This window comes from Aotus nancymaae, unplaced genomic scaffold (genome assembly GCF_030222135.1).
Source record: "Aotus nancymaae isolate 86718 unplaced genomic scaffold, 86718_ANA_hifiasm-v0.15.2.pri h1tg000051l, whole genome shotgun sequence".
In the NCBI taxonomy this organism is placed as follows: Eukaryota; Metazoa; Chordata; class Mammalia; order Primates; family Aotidae; genus Aotus; species Aotus nancymaae.
In genome coordinates this window covers 14,924,681-14,943,920 of record NW_026988465.1, presented here as the reverse complement: position 1 = coordinate 14,943,920, position 19,240 = coordinate 14,924,681, and the positions used below count along the sequence as shown (strand labels likewise).

The following is a 19,240-nucleotide window of genomic DNA, read 5'->3' as shown; positions in this document are numbered from 1 at the left end:
ACTTTAAAGCTTAAAATAAAATTTGAACAGTTAGTGACAAGACCTGAACTCAGATGAAGATGTGGACTCATGGTACATGGGTAGCTGGGCATCTCAAAGTTGCTCTCAAAAATACTTGAGGACAAGTTCCTCTCTACCAGGCAAAGGTGAGAGGAAGATCAGCAGGTAGCTACAATTCTGTGTTCATCCCAAGTGATTTTTGAAGGTCAAAATAGTAAAATAGATGTGGAAAAATGGAATATAGGCTTATGATTTATGGCAAAATGTTTCTTTCATTATAGCTAATTTCTTGAGGTATGAGGACAGTGAAGATGACTCGTTCCCATAGATTTGAAGATCGGATTTATACCATTATACCAGCAAAGAGAATGTATTTCCTTTTCTAAATCCTTGTTAAGCAACGTTAGAACTTACTGCTGACCTTTTTATCTTGAGTGTTATGTGAATTTGAGTTTGCTGTTTTAAATTGCATTTCTATGCCATTTTTAGTTTGAAATCTTGCATGGCATTAATTATTCCTTGCTTTTATAGTTGTATTTTGTAAATTTTGGATTTCTTTATATAAGGTCATCATAGATTCTTGAACTGTTGTGGTTTTTAGTGCACTTAATATTAGCTCGCTTAAGACATACTTTTAAATCCAGCAGAACAAACTATTATGACTGGCATTTATACACACAGATATTGCATTTATACACACAGATACTGCAGTATTTAGTATATGAAATATTTTGAATACACATCATCATGTGAAAATTCAATGGCAGTGTGTTCATCATATTAAAAATATACAGGCTACAGTTGTCCAGATGACTGAATTGGAACTTTTCTCCTGCATGTGTATATATGTCAAATTGTCAGCATGACAAAAGTGACAGATGTTATTTTTGTATTTTTAAAAACCAATTTGTTGTATATAGTTTTTTTATTTCTTTTGTGCAGATCACTTTTTAAACTCACATAGGTAGGTATCCTTAGAGTTGTAGACTATGGAATGTCAGTGTTCAGCCAGACAGTATGATGGAGCAGTGAAAGTCAGTTCAGTGATGGGAACACTGAAGGAATAGACAGTTCTCCTGCTTTGCCTCCCAAGTGTCATCAATTTGTAACTTTAGTATTAACTCTGTAAAAGTGTCTGTAGGTACATTTTATATTAAGGACAGACCAAAAATCAACACATCAAAGCTTCAAAAACTTTGGGAAAGGGTGGGATTATGTACAAGCACATTTGGCTTATAGTAAATGAACTGATTTTTCTTAACTGGTTTTGCCCATATAAAATGCTGATATTTACTGGAAACCTAGCCACCTTCATAATTACGAATAAAGTACCAGATAATAATGCTAGAATATAATGTTGCAGGCAGTGGTGGATAGCTTTTACAAAGTGTGTTTCAAAAATGATAATGTACTTTTATTTACATCAAGGACATTTAATGTGGTTTTGGAGTTGGGGCTCTTGGCTTTTAAAGTTTGGCTAATCAAGATTCTAGATTATCAATATAATGGGCCACTCCTGAATGACACTAATTTTGTCTTTCAAATTTCCTGTCTTAAATCAGTTTATTAAATCTGAATTTTAAAACATGCTACTTATGACAGAATGAGATACTTGATATACCAATTAAGTGTTTAAAAATATCTTTGCATCATAGAACAGAAATATATAAAAATGTTAACACGTATTTCTTGATAGTTATTCAGACACCAGGGAAAGGTAAATACAAGTGAATGAAATAAGCAACTAAATGAGACCTAATAATAATTGGCCTTTGATTTTAAATAGTTGTTCTTATAAACCTTGTCAATAAAAATAAATCTAAACCACTGGTGTTTTAAGTGTCATGCATTTGTTGTCTTGTAAGTTTATAGAGCATTTCCTTCCCTATGGTGAATAATTCAGAACAGGGATTTTTAAATGGATTCAGCCCTATAACCTATACAATTTGGAGTACTCTTTTGTGATAACGGACCATTTTCTTGGAGTGACTTCACAAAACTATCAATTAAGGTTAATACTTTATGACCATTTACTATACAGGTAAATAGTGATGCAGAAAGTATGGAAGTGCGGAAATGGAGTGATTCTGTATGAAAGTTCTTGATGAGCACACTTACTTACTTACTAAACGGATGTATCACCACTACAGTACACAGTGCATTTGAAAGTCTAGTTTTTTATTAAGTAGTTTTACACAACCAGCTATTCATGAAGTGTAGTTAAAACACTGGAAATTTGTTTATTTACTGCTACTCAATTACAAAATCTTCAGATGGCACTGAAAAAAACATATCCAAATAACTCCAGAAAAAAGTACCATGGCTCCTTAAACAAAAAGTCAAATGAAGTATGTCACTTGATAGTAAATTTAAAACACACATTTGCCATACTTTAAAAGTAGGTTTTCCCCTACTTGTAGCACAGCAAGTGCCCAGAAACTAAAGTAATAATTTACGTTAACCATTTCAAACTTAACATTTTGCATTTATCGCTTTAAAACACATGCTGTCTAAACATTTTAATACACAATACTTTAAAGCAGAAGACTTGGCAGTCAGTACCAATGAGTCTCAACAAATAACCAAAATATCAGGGTTGTCTTGGGTTAATGCAGATATACAGTTGTTGGCTTTTTTTGGATCATACTTTGATTGGGCGGGGGGTGGGTGAGGCGTGGTATCCTAAATGCCCAAGTTTCACTGTACATTATTTGTGTTAGGTATTTACTTGTTATAAACTGACCTTTTAAAATTTTTAAATAGTATTTTGAAAAGTTTCTTTAAAGTCTGTAGTCCCTTTTTTTTTTTCCTAACAAACCAATATAATTAAAGAATTGTTTAAAGACTTGAAAACAAAAGCTTAGTTCTAACCTGTAAACTGAAGTTTCTTGGCAAAATCGGCATCCTGAAGACCCTGAAACCAGTGTTTTAGAATGAGATCAATAAATGGTTTTCTGCCATGAGTGATTTAAAAAAAGAAAAAAGTAAGTACTTGCCATGTTCTTAGGCCTTTAAAATATGGCTTATAACATGTGTGGTATTTACCAGGACAGCTCACATTTTTCTGCAGTTTTCCAGTGGACCTGCCTGTGGAATACTGTAAAGAAAGTCTGCAAAAATATTCCTAGCAATTGAGCCAGTTCTTGTAAATAAAAGTGGAGAGGGGCTTTGATTAAATTATTCTGACAAGTTTTTTGCCTAGTGGTTGCCAAAAATGAGGATATTTAAAGTGTTCTATCACCCAAATTTGGTTTTAAGAAAAAGACATTCTGTGTCTACAGTGTAAAGCCCACACTATCTGTGCTCCGCTCTCAATGATGCAATACCTATCTGGAAACTTTCCTGTTTTACCAATGAGTGTGTAAATCCAAACGTTTTATCAGAAAAGATACTTGAATTTAAACTTCTTTTGAACACCCAGTGGGGGAAAATATGTACAATATGAAATACCTAGAAGCTTCATTTTACTGTCACCTGGAGTTTGTGCTGTATCCAAAAAGTTCTATCTAAATTTTAAGTAAAAGCTCAATATTGGAGCTATATAAAAAATATTAAGGCTCATTGGTAAAGGTATTGACAAATTGTCACAGACGAAAAACATGGCTTTATCTGTTTTTTTAAATGATTCCTGCTTGATTGACTTGCTTTCTCAATGTATGAAAATTGATCATCCATACAAAATGTGAAATCTAAAGGAACTTCCAACCATGGAACAATCATACCCATGGCTTCAATTGAAGCTTATATTCTGCCTTATTCTGAAATCCAGACTTTGAGCAGTAGTTGAACCTATGGAAAATGCAATTATAATATAAGTGCTTACAAGGATTTTTGGGATCAGTGCTTTCAGAGTGATGAAATAATAAATTTACCTCATATCACCTTAGAAACGTTTCAGTTTTGCTGTGTAGAGAGAGTTTTTTCCCCCCTCTTATAAAACTGAGGTTTAACATGCCATTCCAATTTTCCCATCTGGGGTACAGAAGAAAGCTGGGTCCACCAAATTCTTAAAATGCTGCAATCTTGCTCGCTTCTCGAACGCCACTCAAATATGCCCCTGTAACAGTTTGTGGGAAATGCCTGTTTGTTGCCTGTAAAACATAATTACATAATTTGAGATCATGCATAAAGAACTGAGTTGATAGCAAAAGGCAAAACAAGCTTAGACTTTATCCGGTCTAAAATGAAGATCTGCGTCACTCCTATGTGCTCATATTCACACTACTCACCCATCGTAACACTGGAACTTCCTTATCTTGCGGTACATTGTCAAACTCACTCGTATGCTATCTTGAAGTACTATGCGGCACTCATTAAAGTACTAAGTATCTATATGTGACAGGTACTACAGTTAAGAACTTTAGTCCCTCCCATCAGACAAGTAATGTGGCTGGTACAATAGACCAGGGACTGTAAGTTCAATAAGAAAAAGATAAAATGTGATGAGGGCTGTTGGAATGGGAGGAAGTAAAACAACTTAATGACAGGAGAACCTCACTCAAGGAATGGCTGTGGTGGGAACAGACTAAGCAAACCAGAATGTGGAGCACAGGATAGGAGGAGGCCAGAATTCGTGATAAGTAGTTCTGACAAGGTCTGAAATGTGGCTGACAAAAAGGGGTAGCTGAAGAGGAGCTGAACAGACCACAGAAAATGGAGGATAAGAAATGGAGAAGTGATGTTAAGTGTAGTCATGTAAACTGATGGCTGGGTGGAAGGGAAAACATCCAGGGGCCAAAGACTTCAATGAATAGGGGAGTGATTAAGTCAGCAGGAATACAGTGACTAGTGGGAGAAAGTGGCAGTGAGGGACGGAAGCCTCAGAAACGTTTTTAGAAGAGGAGGTAGGCCAGGTGCGGTGGCTTACACCTGTAATCCCAGCACTTTGGAAGGCAGAGGTGGGCAGATCACAAGGTCAGGAGTTTGAGACCAGCCTGACCAACATGGTGAAACACCATCTCTACTAAAAAAAAAATACAAAAATTAGCTGAGTGTAGTGGCACACAACTATAATCCCAGCTACTCAGGAGGGTGAGGCAAGAGAATTGAACCCAGGAGGCAGAGGTTGCAGTGAGCTGAGACTGTGCCACTGCACTCCAGCCTGCCATCACACAAAGAAAAAAAAAAGGTAGTATTTGCATCAAAGCAGCAAAGGAAAGCAAGAAGCCATGTAAACCATGCTCATGACCCTAAGGCACAGTATCCTGAAACAGCCCTCCCTCAGAAACTGCTTCTGTTTGATGGCTGGCATGCAGCCTTTTATCTCCGTCCCACAGAGTAAGGTCTTCACAGGTCAAGGAGTAATCAAAGCCATCTGGTTTTTAGATGTCATTCTTTTGTTTTGAGATGGAGTCTCTGTCACCCAGGCTGGAGTGCAGTGGCGTGATCTTGGCTCACAGCAACCTTCACCTCCAATGTTCAAGTGATTCTCCTGCCTCAGCCTCCTGAGTAGCTGGGACTACAGGCATGCACCACCACATTGGACTAATTTTTGTATTTTTAGAGGAGATCCCCAGGGTTTCACCATGTTGGCCAGGATGGTCTCAAACTCCTGGCCTCAGGTGATCTGCCCGCCTCTGCCTACCAAAGTGCTGGGATTACAGGAGTGAGCCAACGCGCCCATCCAGCTGATGTTATTCTTTTGTAAACAAAAACACTATATTTTAGACAAAACAATGAGACGTGTACTTCCAAACCATATTAGACAAAGATGAACACAGGTCAAAGACTGGTAACAATTCATTTTAAGTTTGGAGTTGGGAGCAGGGGTTCTAACAACAAAAAGCAAACCAACTCATCCCAAAGAATTCTTAGAAAATCTCAGCCATTGGAGGTGTGAGGAACCATGGAGAGGTTGGCAAGGGGTGAAAACAGGAATGGTTAAAAGGCTATAGAAAGCAATTATTAATATGTCCCTCACCAGATTCTCCACTTGACCAGCTGCAACTCAGAGATTTGACTCAGAGATCAGAGGAAGCACCAAATGAAATGGGGATGAAGTGAAGTCTTCATAACTAACAATGAAGCTTCCAGTGTCACAATGCCAGGGGCTGAGCTTCCACCACACAAGACACTAACTGTTGCCAGACAGACAGTGATGTTTGGGAATCTGGCCACTGGTTGATAAGCTTGCTGGAACTTTGACAAAGCTTTTAAGAAAATGCCTCACTCAAATCTAAGCTGACAGTCACGGATCAGGGATTTGGACATGTAGCAGTCAAAGTCTACAGCACATCAAAGAGGAACTTTGAGACTCTGAGGAAACCAGGGAGGGAGGGAGCAGAAAAGCAAAAACACCCAAAGCTTTAATCACCTTAGTTAAGAAACCAGTTATAAGAAGAGGATGCTACCAAAAAGGAACATTCTGCAAACAAGAAAGTGCTCATAAAGTAAAAGCCAAAATTTAAAAGTCAGTTTGAGAGTTTTAAGATTTTAAAATTTCCCCCAAAAGTAGAAGTAAAAGATGAATAATAGTAAAGAAAAATCAGGTCAATTCAAAAAGTCCATGATACGGAACAATCTCTAGAAATAAACAGAAAAAACTTATTTGAGCAGATAAATAAAAAAATGAAGTAAAAGGCTCAGAAACCAGAATAGCAAAACATTTTTCAACGGAAGTAAATCAAGAAAGAGAGGGATCTTGGAAATAAAGGCCCAGTGCTGGAGAGTGATAAGAGAGAGACCAGGAGGATGCTCAGCAGATCTCAGAGCAGATGGCGGAGGGCTCAGGAAGGGGCAGTTCAAGGACTGGAGCTAGCAGGCCAGCTCTGTGTGTCAACTGTAAATTAGAGACAAATCGGGAGAGATAACAAAGGAATTAAGCTAATGACTAAAGGTGCTATTATGACTGCCAAGAAAACAGAAAACTGTAAGAAGCTATCAGTGGATACTTTCTTGGCTCAGCAGTAAACAGCATTTACACAGCCATGTAAATACTGATACCAATTTAATTAAAGTGTGAAATAACCGTGTTGGGCAATTGGTGCAGAGACTAAACGGGCTAAGTCTTTAACCCAATAAGAAGGGAGTCAATAATGTCTAATGTTAACTCGGAAGATGGCATCAGAGGCCAGGCGTGGAGGCTAACACCTGTAATCCCAACACTGTGAGGCTGAGGTGGGATGTCTGCTTAAGGACAGGGGTTTGAGGCCAGACTAGGCAACATAATGGACCCCATCTCTACAAAAAAAAAAAAAGTTAGCCAGGCTTGGTGGCACATGCCTGCAGTCCCAGCTACTTGGGAGGCTGAGGTGGAAGGATCACCTAAGCCTGGGAGTTTGAGGGTACAGTGAGCTAGCACTGCACCACTGCACTCCAGTCTGAACCACAGAGCAAGGCCCTGTCTCCAAAAACAGAAGAAAGAGATGGCAATAAAAACACTTTTAAAATAGGAAGTGAAGTCCAGAAGCAATAGCTGGAAGGTTAAAAATGGCCGCCTCTGGGAGTAAGAAGACGACACTGAGAAGGCTTCTGCAGTCTGTGGTCAAAAACTTGGTTTTTAAGCTCTGTGCAGATATCATTTTAGTTAAAAGAAAGAAATCCAAATACAAGTCATTGGGTTTGGAATCAAGATCCATACCTCACCAGCAAAAAAGATGGTTCCTTGAATTTCTTCAGCAATGATATCGTAGGCCTCCCCACTTCCACCTGTCTTCACAAAACTGTATGCCATCTGGATCCATGGGTCTGTGCTCCACCGAGTGACAAAATACTTTGTGGGATCTGGGACCTCCTGTGTCCAGTAGAAAGAAATGATGAAGTAGGATCAAGAAGGGACTTAGACATAGTGCAACCTAACTCAGACATTCTGCTCCATTTAGGACTGGAGTCTGTTCCTGTATCATTCTGAAACAGTAGTTCTCAAGGTGTTCCTCCTGCTGTCTTTACATCTACCCAGGCTGGTGTCTGTGTCTTACCCTGTCTCTCCTGCCCCACCCACACACAATTCCCTCACTTCTATACCTCCTCCTCCTGCCTGGAACACACTCTCTCCCTAGTGGGGGCTATCGTCCATGGCTAAGAGTTTGGGCCTTGGCCGGCGCAGTGGCTCATGCCTGTAATCCCAATACCTTGGGAGGCCGTGGTGGGTGGATAACGAGGTCAGGAGTTTGAGACCAGCCCAACCAACATGGTGAAACCCCATCTCTACTAAAAATACAAAAATGAGCCAGGCATGGTGGCACGCATCTGTAATCCCAGCTACTCAGGAGGCTGAAGCGGAAGAATCACTTGAACCTGGGAGGCAGAGGTTACAGTGAGCCGAGATCGTGCCACGACACTCTAGCCTGGGTGACAGAGTGAGAGACTCTGTTTCAAAAAAAAAAAAAAAGTTCGGGCCTTCCCTTTTCCGTTGTATGACAGCAGAATGGAGTCTCTGGCCCAAGAAGAAAGGGAAGTGTGGAGTCTTAGGATAACAGGTTGGAATTCTCAACAGGGCTCTCCACAAAACAGGGATACAAGGCTATGTTGCACATTCATTGCATTTAAAATCTAGCAGTCCCCCTTCTCTGCCAGGAATATGTTCCATGACCTCCAGGGGATGCCTGAAACCACAGACAGAACCAATACTATATACATATTGTTTTCTCCTATTCATACCTATGATAAAGTTTCATTTATACATTAGGTACAGAGACTAATGACAATAACTAATAAAACAGAACAAGTGTAACACTACACTCAAGTAAAAGGTATGTAAATGTGGCTCTGATAACTGAGATGGCTCCTGAGTGACTAATGGGCAGGCAGCGTCTACGGTGAGCGATGCTGGACACGGTCTTCAAGAATGGCGCATGGCTGAAAACTTAGGAATCTATTTCTGGAATTTTCCAGTAAACATTTTTGGACCTTGGTTGATCACACTAACTGAAACCATGAAAGCAAAACCTCAAGAAATAACAACTGTAATTTGTCAGCTGGCCTCTGACAAGCATCACCGTGAATAATAGTTCTATGGAAACGGTGTGCTAAGTTCCAAACAAATAATGTAAAAAACAAACTTTTGAACAAAAACCCCAAGTGAGGGATCACATCACTAGATAGTTCCTCTCATATAAAATTAGCAACAAGGCCAGCCGCACAGTGACTCATGCCTATAATCCCAGTACTTTGGGAGGCCGAGGTGAGCAGATCACTTGAGGTCAGCAGTTTGAGACCAGCCTGGCAAGCATGATGAAACCCCGTCTCTACTAAAATAACAAAAGTTAGCCGGGTGTGGTGGAGAATGCCTGTAGTCCCAGCTACTCGGGAGGCTGAGACGGGAGAATTGCTGGAACCTGGGAGGCAGAGGTTGCGGTGAGCCGAGATCACGCCACTGCACTCCAGCCAGGACAACAGAGTGAGACTCCATCTCAAAAATAACTAAAATAAAATAAGCAACATATCTGAATGCCCCTTTCTCTTTATGTAACTTTTGAGTCATTTCACTTCTATTTCTGCTTCTTTATTTGAAAAAGACATAAGCTATGGCCATTTACAAATCTCCAAAGATGGCGAGATTTAGTACACTGGCAAACAAAGTATCCCGAGCTCCTTGGAAAAAGACAGAAAAGAGACTATCTGCATGTGTGGCATATCAGAAAAAGCTGGACAAGCCTCCTCTCCTCTTAAAAGAAAGCTGTAGTCAAAGCTTCTAGAGCTTCAGTAAATAGAGAATCCATGTAGAGAATACTGAGCCTTTTATATCCTTAAAAAACGTGAAGTGTGCATGATGTGAGAAGAGAAAAGAGAGGAAGACAATTGTGGTTTTTTGTTTGTTTTTTTTTTTTTTAAAGGTACAGGGCACTGTTACAGGCAGAACCATGTCCCCCTTAAATTCCCATGTGGACGCCCTAACCCTCAGTGCCTCAGAATGTGACTGTATTTGGTGACCGGGTCTCCGACGGGTAATTACTTTAAGTGAGGTCGCCAGGGTGAGCCTTAATCTAATCTGACTGGTGTCCTCCTAAGTAGAGATGAGGACACAGACACACACAGAGGGAAGCCCATGCAAGAGGGAGGAGACCCAGGAGAAACCAGCTCTCCCAACACCTTGATCTCAGGCTTCCAGCCTCCAGAACTGTGAGGAAGTAAGTCTCTGTTGTCTAAGGCAGCCAGTCTATGGTACTCTGATGGCAGCCCTCACAGACTCAACTCAGTGGTGATGGGCAGTGGGGCTCTGGAAGAAAGAAGACTGTGGCCCCTGCCTTCCTTGCCTTGATTCTCTGTGGCGCTGGCTGCCTGGGCTTCCACACCCGCTCTGAATAGCAGGCACTGCTTGCTCCTTTCAGGGAGGGCTTTCTCTCACCTGCTCCTTGAACAGCTCCCGGAGTGTGGCCACACACTGCTGTAGCACCTGTTTGTCGTCCAGGGTCCTCACGGATGCAACGGCCTCCCCGGCAATCACAGACATCAGCACGCTGTGCTTCTTCTGGAGGCACGAAAGGGAAAAGCAGAAAGTCCCTGAGTGTTCGGCTCCCACAGATAAGGACCTCCTTTTTTTTTTTGAAATGAGACAGAATTTTGCTCTGTCGCCCAGGCTGGAGCACAATGGTGCAATCTCAGCTCACTGCAACCTCCACCTCCCAGGTTCAAGTGATTCTCCCACCTCAGCCTCCTGAGCAGCTGGGATTACAGGTGCCCGCCATCATGCCCAGATAATTTTTGTATTTTTAGTAGAGACGGGGTTTCACCATGTTGGCCAGGCTGGTCTCAAACTCCTGACCTCAGGTGATGCGCCCGCCTCGGCCTCCCAAAGTGCTGGGATTACAGGCGTGAGCCACCGCACCCAACCAGGAGCCTCACTCTCACAAGTTAAATTTCACTATTTCTGGTTGCCCCTTATCCTCACGTCACTCGCCAGTCCATTTTCCTCACAAACGCACATTATTTATCCATCCACTCTATTGCTTCCTGCTGGAAAAAACACTAAGAAAAGTAAACAGCAGATTTGGGTTCCCTTGGCTGTTCACTAATAAAAGCTTGCTTCCGAAGAAGTACAAAGAGATGGAGAAGGAAAATCTGCAGATAAAACAATGAAAAAAACCCTCAAATGGTAAAGAAGATCTGCTCTCAGCTCCTATGTGAAACCTTTTAAGACAAGGTTTCTTGAAATTGAGAGAAAGTCGGAAACAGCTGTAATTGATTCTTTCATGTGGCAGCAACATGGCAGCAGGGAAAGTGACCTGTCCATCTCTGGGTATGCCATTCTCGTCTCTCCTTCCTTCCCTCAGCTCTCACATCTGCTGACACTCACACCCTCCCTCACCAATCATATGGCCCCTTCCCAGTTCCCTAGAGGACCCTCACAGAGGAAGTTTCAAGCACCACTCACTGACGCTGCCAGCTCCAACTTCACCTAAGAGGAACTCCCCTACAGCCTGAAATGACAGTTTCCACAAGCATCCAATTCATGTCCCGGGGAGCAACATGAGGACTTCAAGAAGATAAGGCAAATACTGGGGCTCCTTTCCTATAGGAAAATGTCCAGTCCAGTGTTCTCCCAGAATATAGACACAGATCAAGGGTCTTCATGATGTTCATCAGTTCCTGAGCTTGATATGTGAGTAATTATCACATAAATTGTAACCTTTAAGACGAAAATTCAAACCACAGTTCACAAAGGATTTTACCTGGGGGTCCATGTCATAGAACACAGCAAAAAGCCCTCGCTTGCTTGCACTGGGAGGAACGTGACCAAAAAAGTCAGCCCCTTGAACTTTACTGTCCCAAAACCTATATGGAAATTGCAAGGCAATCTGCAAAGTGAACAAAGGAAAGACGGTGAAGTGTTTGTCGTCACAAAACCACAAGAAATCTCTAAGCAGCAACCGGTAGGTCATCTGATATTAATCTCACTGCCTGAAAGAACAAACCCAAACACCACTCTTTCCATTCTCCTCACCGCCTTTTTCTCCTGGTGAGCTTCTTGGTTTTTTTGTTTTTTTGTAGGGGTTTTTTTTTTTTTTTTTTTTGAGATGGAGTTCCGTTCTTGTTGCCCAGGTAGGAGTACAATAGAGCAATCTCAGCTCACTGCAACCTCTGCCTTCTGGGTTCAAGTGATTCTCCTGTCTCAGCATCCCAAGTAGCTGGGATTACAGGAGGCCACCACCATGCCTTGCTAATTTTGTATTTTTAGTAGAGACGAGGTTTCACCATGTTGGTCAGGTTGGTCTGGAACTCCTCACCTCAGGTGATCCACCTGCCTTGGCCTCTCAAAGTGCTGGGATTACAGGTGTGAGCCACCACACCCAGCCCAGCTCCTTGTTTTTGATGCCACTCAGTTCCAAACCCATGGATAACGGAACCCACTGGCAACCTACAAGCTAGTCTGAAGATGCCCAGCATTCCCAAGACTCCCTCCTAACAAGATTCTTTCTCCTAAAGTCAAAACTCACAGACCTCAGCCAGCTCTCCTCCTTTCATTTTGGTAATATTCTTTTGGGTTCTTCATGAACAATTACTCAAATGAAAAGGAAATCTTTGAATTTTATTTGTATTCAGATACTACCCACTACTTGTCCATATCAGAAGTTAACATCTATCATCTGACATTAATCTCTTTCTTTCTGAGGATAAAGTAATTTAAGTTACCTTTTCAATGATGCCTGCACCTAAACTGTTGATAGCCTTCATCTTCTTCTCTGGCAACGGTGGATTAAACTGAATGGCACCTTTCTGTAGTAAAGCCAGTGGTACAGTGACTAATACCTGTGGAAAATTATTAACAGTTAACACACAAACAGCAACAGAACCTCACACTACAACTACATTGCTGTCAATAACCTATGCTGTTATATCGGCAAGAACAAAGGCTGCCATGTGCAATTGTGCAGGTTGTTCACTGCACAAGGATGCCAGTGCCTGGCTAAGAAGAAGTGGCAACCACAGGGAAGAATTTGCAAAAAGGTCTTGTGACCAATAATAATCTTGGGTAAGAAGAGTCAGCAGAGGCTGGGTGTGGTGGCTCATGCCTGTAATCCCAGCACTTTGGGAGGCAGAGGCAGGCGGATCACCTGAGGTCAGGAGTTCAAGACCAGCCTGGCCAACATGGTGAAACCCCGTCTCTACAAAAATACAAAAATTAGCGGGGCGTGGTGGTAGGCGCCTGTAATCCCAGCTACTCAGGAGGTTAAGGCAAGAGAATCACTTGAACCTGGGCAGCAGAGGTTGCAGTGAGCCGAGATTATACCACTGCACTACAGCCTGGGTGACAGATCAAGACTCCATCTCAAAAAAAAAAAAAACAAAGGTCAGCAGATCCCAACCCTGAAAACAGAGCTTGAGGAGGAAACAGTCCTAACTATGGAGTCGGGAGAACTTTGTGCATCATTCCTGATATATTCCACCGTGTGGCCAAGCCTGCCACTCATCTCTGCCACACATCTCTAAAATGAAGGTAGTATCTGCCCCATCAACCTCTGAGGATTAGGGTAATGCTTTAAAACGAAAATTTACAAGATATATCAATATGCTTCCTAAGTGGTAAACATGTCACAAACATTAGGAACTGGAAATTTCTGGCTCCAGACCCCATAATCGTTGCTACAATCAGGGCGCCATTACTACTACTGCCAGCTCCAGAATCATGCCACATACAGAACAACGCGCACCAGCAAACTGCATGCCTCCCGGCCTCCTCTTTGACTTGTAGTTACTGGCTGAACCCTGCGACTTTCACGAGCCCTGCTGCAGAAGAACCAAACACCTCCACCATGGTGCACTCGCCAACGGAGGCAGAAGTGAAGCAAAAGCCAACCTGCAGCTACATCTCACGCAAGTGCATCAGACTGGCTGGGCTGGAGCAGTATTTAGGACCCTGCTGTAAGGAGTTGGGGAAAAGTGTATTATTTACTTTCTAGTATCTGCAGTACAGAATGACACCTAGGATGAGAGTGGAATGGAGCTGAAGACCAAGCACCCAGTCTACCCGAGCCTTCAAAGATTTGGCATATTTGGTTTCATTCTCAATTCTAGGATCACAGGAAGTTCGGAGTTTTGTGATTCTGTCACTATTTTCTGCCACATGAAAATTTTATAAAGTATAAAATACGTTCTCTATCATCAAGAAGTTTGTAATCTATTTATAGATAGTAATTACCATGCAACCAAAAAAAATCAAGCAAACCACACACAAAAAAGTTACTATCCAGTTAAATTATAAGTAAGAACTGCAAGAAAATAATAAAATCTAGTTTTTTTCCTTCTTCTTCTTCTTTTTTTTTTTTTTTTTTTTTTTTTAAAGAGACAAGGCGTTGCCCCAGCTGGAGTGCAGTGGCATGATCACAGCACACTGCAGCCTCAAACTCCTGGGCTCAAGTGATATTCCTGCCTCAGCTTCTTGGAGTAGCTGGGACCGTGGGTGTGCACCACCATGCACAGCTAATTTTTTTATGTTTTGTAGAGACAGGGTCTCACCATGTTGCCCGGGATGGTCTCAAACTCCTGGCCTCAAGCCATTTTCTCACCTCTCCCTCCCAAAGTGCAGTGATTACAGGTATGAGCCACCATGCCCACAAATCTAGATGTTTTCTTAATGACAAAAAAATCCCTGAAAAGCCTAAGAACTTGGGTAAACCAGGTGCAGTGGCTCATACCTGTAATCCCAGAGCTTTGGGAGGCCAAAGTGAGAGGACTGCTTAAGACCATGAGTTCAAGACCAGCCTGGACAACATAGGGAAACTCTCTCTCTACAAAAATTTTTTTTAAATTAGTGGCATGTGGTGGCAGGCGCCTGTGGTCCCAGCTACAAAGGAGGCTGAGGTGGAAGCACTGCTCGAGCCCAGGAGTTTGAGGCTGCTGTGAGCTACAAACTGCACCACTGCACTCCAGCTTGGGCAACAGAGTAAGATCCTGTCTCAAAAAAACAAAAGAAATCCTTGGGTAAACGATAAGCAAATATATAAACACATCCTAATAAGGAACCAATGCGAGATGTCAGTGGAAGCAGCCTAGACAGACGCTGGTCGGTCTATCATGTTGGGTTGAAAATGTTTTACTTACAAGTTTAGGGAAACTTCCAGTATAAACTGTGATGTGTGCTGGCTACAATAAAAATAGTTATTTTAAACGTTTTCAAGTGCAGCCAGAAGCTGTGCCCTCATTTCTCCAGAAGGCTGGAATACAAACACAGAAAGGCACGAGTACTGGCCAGGGTCAGGCAGGCAGCGATGAAGCAGGGGAGTCATAACCAGCCTGCTGTCCTGGACACCAAGAAGCGGAGCCACAGAACACAGAGGCTGAACTGTCGGGTGACTTGCAATTTTAAAAGAGGGTTTTTTTTTTTTTTTTTTTGAGACGGAGTTTAGCTCTTGTTACCCAGGCTGGAGTGCAATGGCGCCATCTCAGCTCACCGCAACCTCCGCCTCCTGGGTTCGGGCAATTCTCCTGCCTGAGCCTCCTGAGTAGCTGGGATTACAGGCACGCGCCACCATGCCCAGCTAATTTTTTGTATTTTTAGTAGAGACGGGGTTTCACCATGTTGACCAGGATGGTCTCGATCTCATGACCTCGTGATCCGCCCGCCTCGGCCTCCCAAAGTGCTGGGATTACAGGCGTGAGCCACCACTCCCGGCCCTAAAAGAGGGTATTTCTAAACACTGTTTACCACCAGGCAGAACCTATTAGGAGCTTACAGAGATCACTGCAGAGAAGGTTCTCAACCACAGCTGCACACTGGAATCACTCGAGAAGCTTTAAAAACATAACGAGCCAGGCATGGTGGTGCATGCCTCTAGTCCCAGCTATTCGAGGGAGGCTCAGGTGAAAGGATCCCTTGAGCCCAGGAGCTGAAGGCTACAGTGAGCTATGACTGTGCCACTGCACTCCAGCCTGAGCAACAGACCGAGACCCTGTCTTTGGAACAAAAAAGTGAAGCCGATTTAACAAGAATGTATGCAGGGGGACTTTGCAACCTTTCTTTGCAAGCACCTCCCAGGCGATTCTGACATGCAGCCCAGGGACTGCTGCCCCAAATCTCCTAGTTGGTTAGTGGCAGAAATAATGTTAGGGCACCCCCTACTCTGACTCTAACTCACTCCCTAGACCTGTCTTTCCCATGTGACATGCAGTCCTTTATTTCTGTATGAATATCAAGGGCTGTGAAACAAGATTTAGACACCTGAAGTTAGGAAGCATAGATAATCTAGGAACTAGTGATACTTCATCAATTATGTTTTTTTCATAGTTACTTAAAATATAACTAAACTTAAACTTTCAAGGGTTACTAAATCTTCCCTAACCCCAAGTAGCACCTTTATTCTCCATTACTATAAATCTCAGTGTGATTTCAGGTATTCGATTCAGCACTACCTTGTACTGTTCACCTATTAAAGCTGTTTACAAAAAATTTAAGTCATATATAAGTACTTCTGATAGTTTCAAGATTTTAAGAGGAAAAAAGAACTTTCTTGACCTGAAAAAGAATTCTGTGGTTAAAAAAAAATGTGGAGAGCACAGAATAAAAGTAAAATAGATTTCTTTAATGAAGTAAAATAGATTTCTTTAATGCAGGACTTCTCAGAGCCTTTAACATACTTCTGTTTAACTCTATACAACTCCTACTTAACCCTAAAAGTAGAGTGTTGTATATGATATTTCTCAAACTTACTTGGTCTTGCCAAACTTATTTGACCAAGGAATCTTTTATCTTGTTCAACTCTCAGGACTCATGTGCCCTAGAACTCACCTCAAGGAACATAATTTAGAAGTCCATCTGCTATGAATCTATACAGTGTTAGATCATGAAATCAGCTTTGCATACCTACACACAATTAAGTGGAGATACGTAACTTAACAGAAATCCAGCAAGGCTCCATGCAGATTCCCAAAGACAAACTCCTTGATACGAAAGATTTTTCCTCCCCTTTCAGCCCCTGGCAGCAAGGGTTTCTACCCACCCTCATACTGTCCTAGCTCTTACCTTTTGTGCAGAATACCCTGTGCCATCTGTAATGGTAACCTGCGCGTCATCTCCAGAATAATCGATACTCTGCACCTGCTCAAAAAGCAATTAAGAAAAAAAGTGAGGGATGGAACCACATGATCCAGGATCCTTTCCGATTCTCATATTCCATGAATTTACATCTCCAAGGCTCAGGGGAATCTTTTCCTGGCATTCAGCGATCTAAACAATTGTGACAGCTGAACTCAGGGAGTTAAAATTTATGCTGTGTCAGAATATGCAAAATAAACACTGTGTTGGAATGTAGAAAATAGTTATAATATGGTGTAAAGTGAAATGCAGATAAGTAATCACCCCCGTGATTACAATAAGACACCCAATACAAATGCACTGAGACAAAGATATGAAGGGAAAATTTTAAAGTGAAAATAACCGCACTGGGTTACGAAGGCTGCGAGCAATGTGAATACCTTCTTCTTAATAGAAATGCACTGGGGCCACCATGGTATCCAAGCAGCAGCAGCTGCCTCACTGACATGGCTGATGCTACACAGGCTATGAATGAGCCACAAAAGTCCTGCTAGACCCTGGCTAGACACCAAAGCCAGCCCCGTTCTCCTGCGGGAGCCGCATGCCCAGAACTTCATTCTCCCCAAACAAGGCAGAGCCAGAGCCTCCCAGCAGCTGATACTCACTGGAGATTTGAGCCGAATGTCTAGCCCTTCTGCCAGTTTTTCAATTATCGCTGAGTACCCGGGAGTTAGCAAGGTGTGGTCACCAGCAAACTGAGCAAAGAATTCATTGTGGTCCCAGGAGCGAGCAGATACCTGGGAAACCAGAGGTTGGGGACACAGCAGTGTAAATCCTTTAGCCTGTGCCTGAGGGCCCATACGAGGAGCTCCAGGTGGGAACAGCCGCCAAGGCCGGGGACAGGCAGACCAGCCCAGGCAGAGACCACCGTCGGGGGGAGGAAATCTCGAAAATTTTATTTAAGGAAAGTTTATTTGAGAACACAGGTCTATATGACTTGGGCGTGAGTACCACTCCTTGATAAAAATAAAAGTGGATTTTAGATATTGACAACTTTGGCAAAGTAGAGTTCTGTGAAGGAAAAACTATATTTGATCAACACATATAAAGATGCTATCTGTCCTCAACATGGAAGCTCTACAGAGGAGAAACCCAGCATGATTTTGGAAAACAGCACAATTCCCATCACGGTGCAGAATCAAGTGGAAGTGAAGAGGTCCTGAAGGACCTCTGAAATCATCCGTGGAGTTCTATTCAAAATACAGAATACTGGAGTATTAGGTTCACAGTTGGTTAAATGAGTTAGGCAAGCTTAAATTTACTTTAACAAGGCAAACAGACCAGCCTTGCAAGGACACTATTTTGTCTTCTTGAGAGCAGTGTTTTAGACTCCATGGTTCCAAAGAAATAACCCAAGGGCCTCTGCAGAGGGCAGGGAAAGGAGGGTAAAGAGACCAAGTCCTGGCGCAATGGCTCATGCCTGTAACCCCAGCATTTGGGGAGGCCGAGGCAGGAGGATCACTTGAGGCCAGGAGTTCAAGACAGGACTAGGCAACAGAAGACGACCCCATCTCTACAATAAGTAAGAAAAATATAAGAAACCCTACTCTGATTCAGCCCAATGGCCCTCCTTCCTTTGGAGTGTTTGATTTCTTTTTTCCCCCCAAAACAGGATCTCACTCTACCGCGCAGGCAGGAGTCTGGTGGCGCCATCACAGCTAACTGCAGCTTTCACCTCCCAGGATCAAGCAGTTTTCCCACCTCAGCCTCCCACGTAGCTGGGACTACAGGCACATGCCACTAAGCCCAGCTAATTTTTTGTAGAGACAGGGTTTTACCATGTTGCCCAGGACGATCTCGAACTCCTGGGCTCAATCAACCCGCCAAAGTGCTAGGATTTTACAGAGGTGAGCCACTGTGCCCAGCCTCTTCCTTTGTTTTACATTGAAACTCAGCTTCTTTCACAGCTATCATCCGAAGAAGGGTTTCTCTTGCTTCGACAACAACAACAACAAAAGTTTAAAGAACAACTAAAACCACAGGGGTTAATATGCTCAGAAGTCATGGCTTGCAAGCTTTTAAGCAGAATCATTCTTGTTTATCCAAACCAGCTCAAATTCAATATTTAGACACACAACACACACACAGACACCCCACCAAGTATTGTCAAAGCGCACCTTTCACAAAACCCAACCGCACCTGGTGAAGGTTGCTGCCACAGGCATACTCCAGGTTACTGAGATGGAACTGGAGCACCTGTCCCTCCAGCTCGCTGAACTGGATACCAGATTCCTTAATAAATGCTTTGTAGATCTCTTCTATCTTTTCTGT

The 19,240-nt window shown here is 42.5% G+C and overlaps 2 protein-coding genes across 6 annotated transcripts in view; one reads left to right on the top strand and one right to left on the bottom strand.

The window, feature by feature from the left end:
• Positions 1-1,827, top strand: part of DEK (DEK proto-oncogene) — a 36,080-nt gene extending 34,253 nt beyond the window's left edge. The window contains exon 11 of the mRNA XM_021665343.2: positions 282-1,827. Within this exon, the coding sequence (XP_021521018.1) occupies positions 282-293 (12 nt within the window). The 3' untranslated portion in view covers positions 294-1,827. The remainder of the gene's footprint in view (positions 1-281) is intronic.
• KDM1B (lysine demethylase 1B) overlaps positions 1,489-19,240 on the bottom strand; it is a 109,161-nt gene continuing 91,409 nt past the window's right edge. For all 5 annotated transcript variants that reach the window (XM_021665341.2, XM_021665340.2, XM_021665342.2 and 2 more), the window contains 8 exons: positions 19,109-19,236; positions 17,575-17,706; positions 16,898-16,972; positions 12,571-12,687; positions 11,610-11,735; positions 10,286-10,408; positions 7,580-7,732; positions 1,489-4,091 (listed from right to left, as the gene is read on the bottom strand). In XM_021665341.2, coding sequence (XP_021521016.1) covers positions 4,008-4,091; positions 7,580-7,732; positions 10,286-10,408; positions 11,610-11,735; positions 12,571-12,687; positions 16,898-16,972; positions 17,575-17,706; positions 19,109-19,236 — 938 coding nt within the window. In that variant the 3' untranslated portion in view covers positions 1,489-4,007. The remainder of the gene's footprint in view (positions 4,092-7,579; positions 7,733-10,285; positions 10,409-11,609; positions 11,736-12,570; positions 12,688-16,897; positions 16,973-17,574; positions 17,707-19,108; positions 19,237-19,240) is intronic.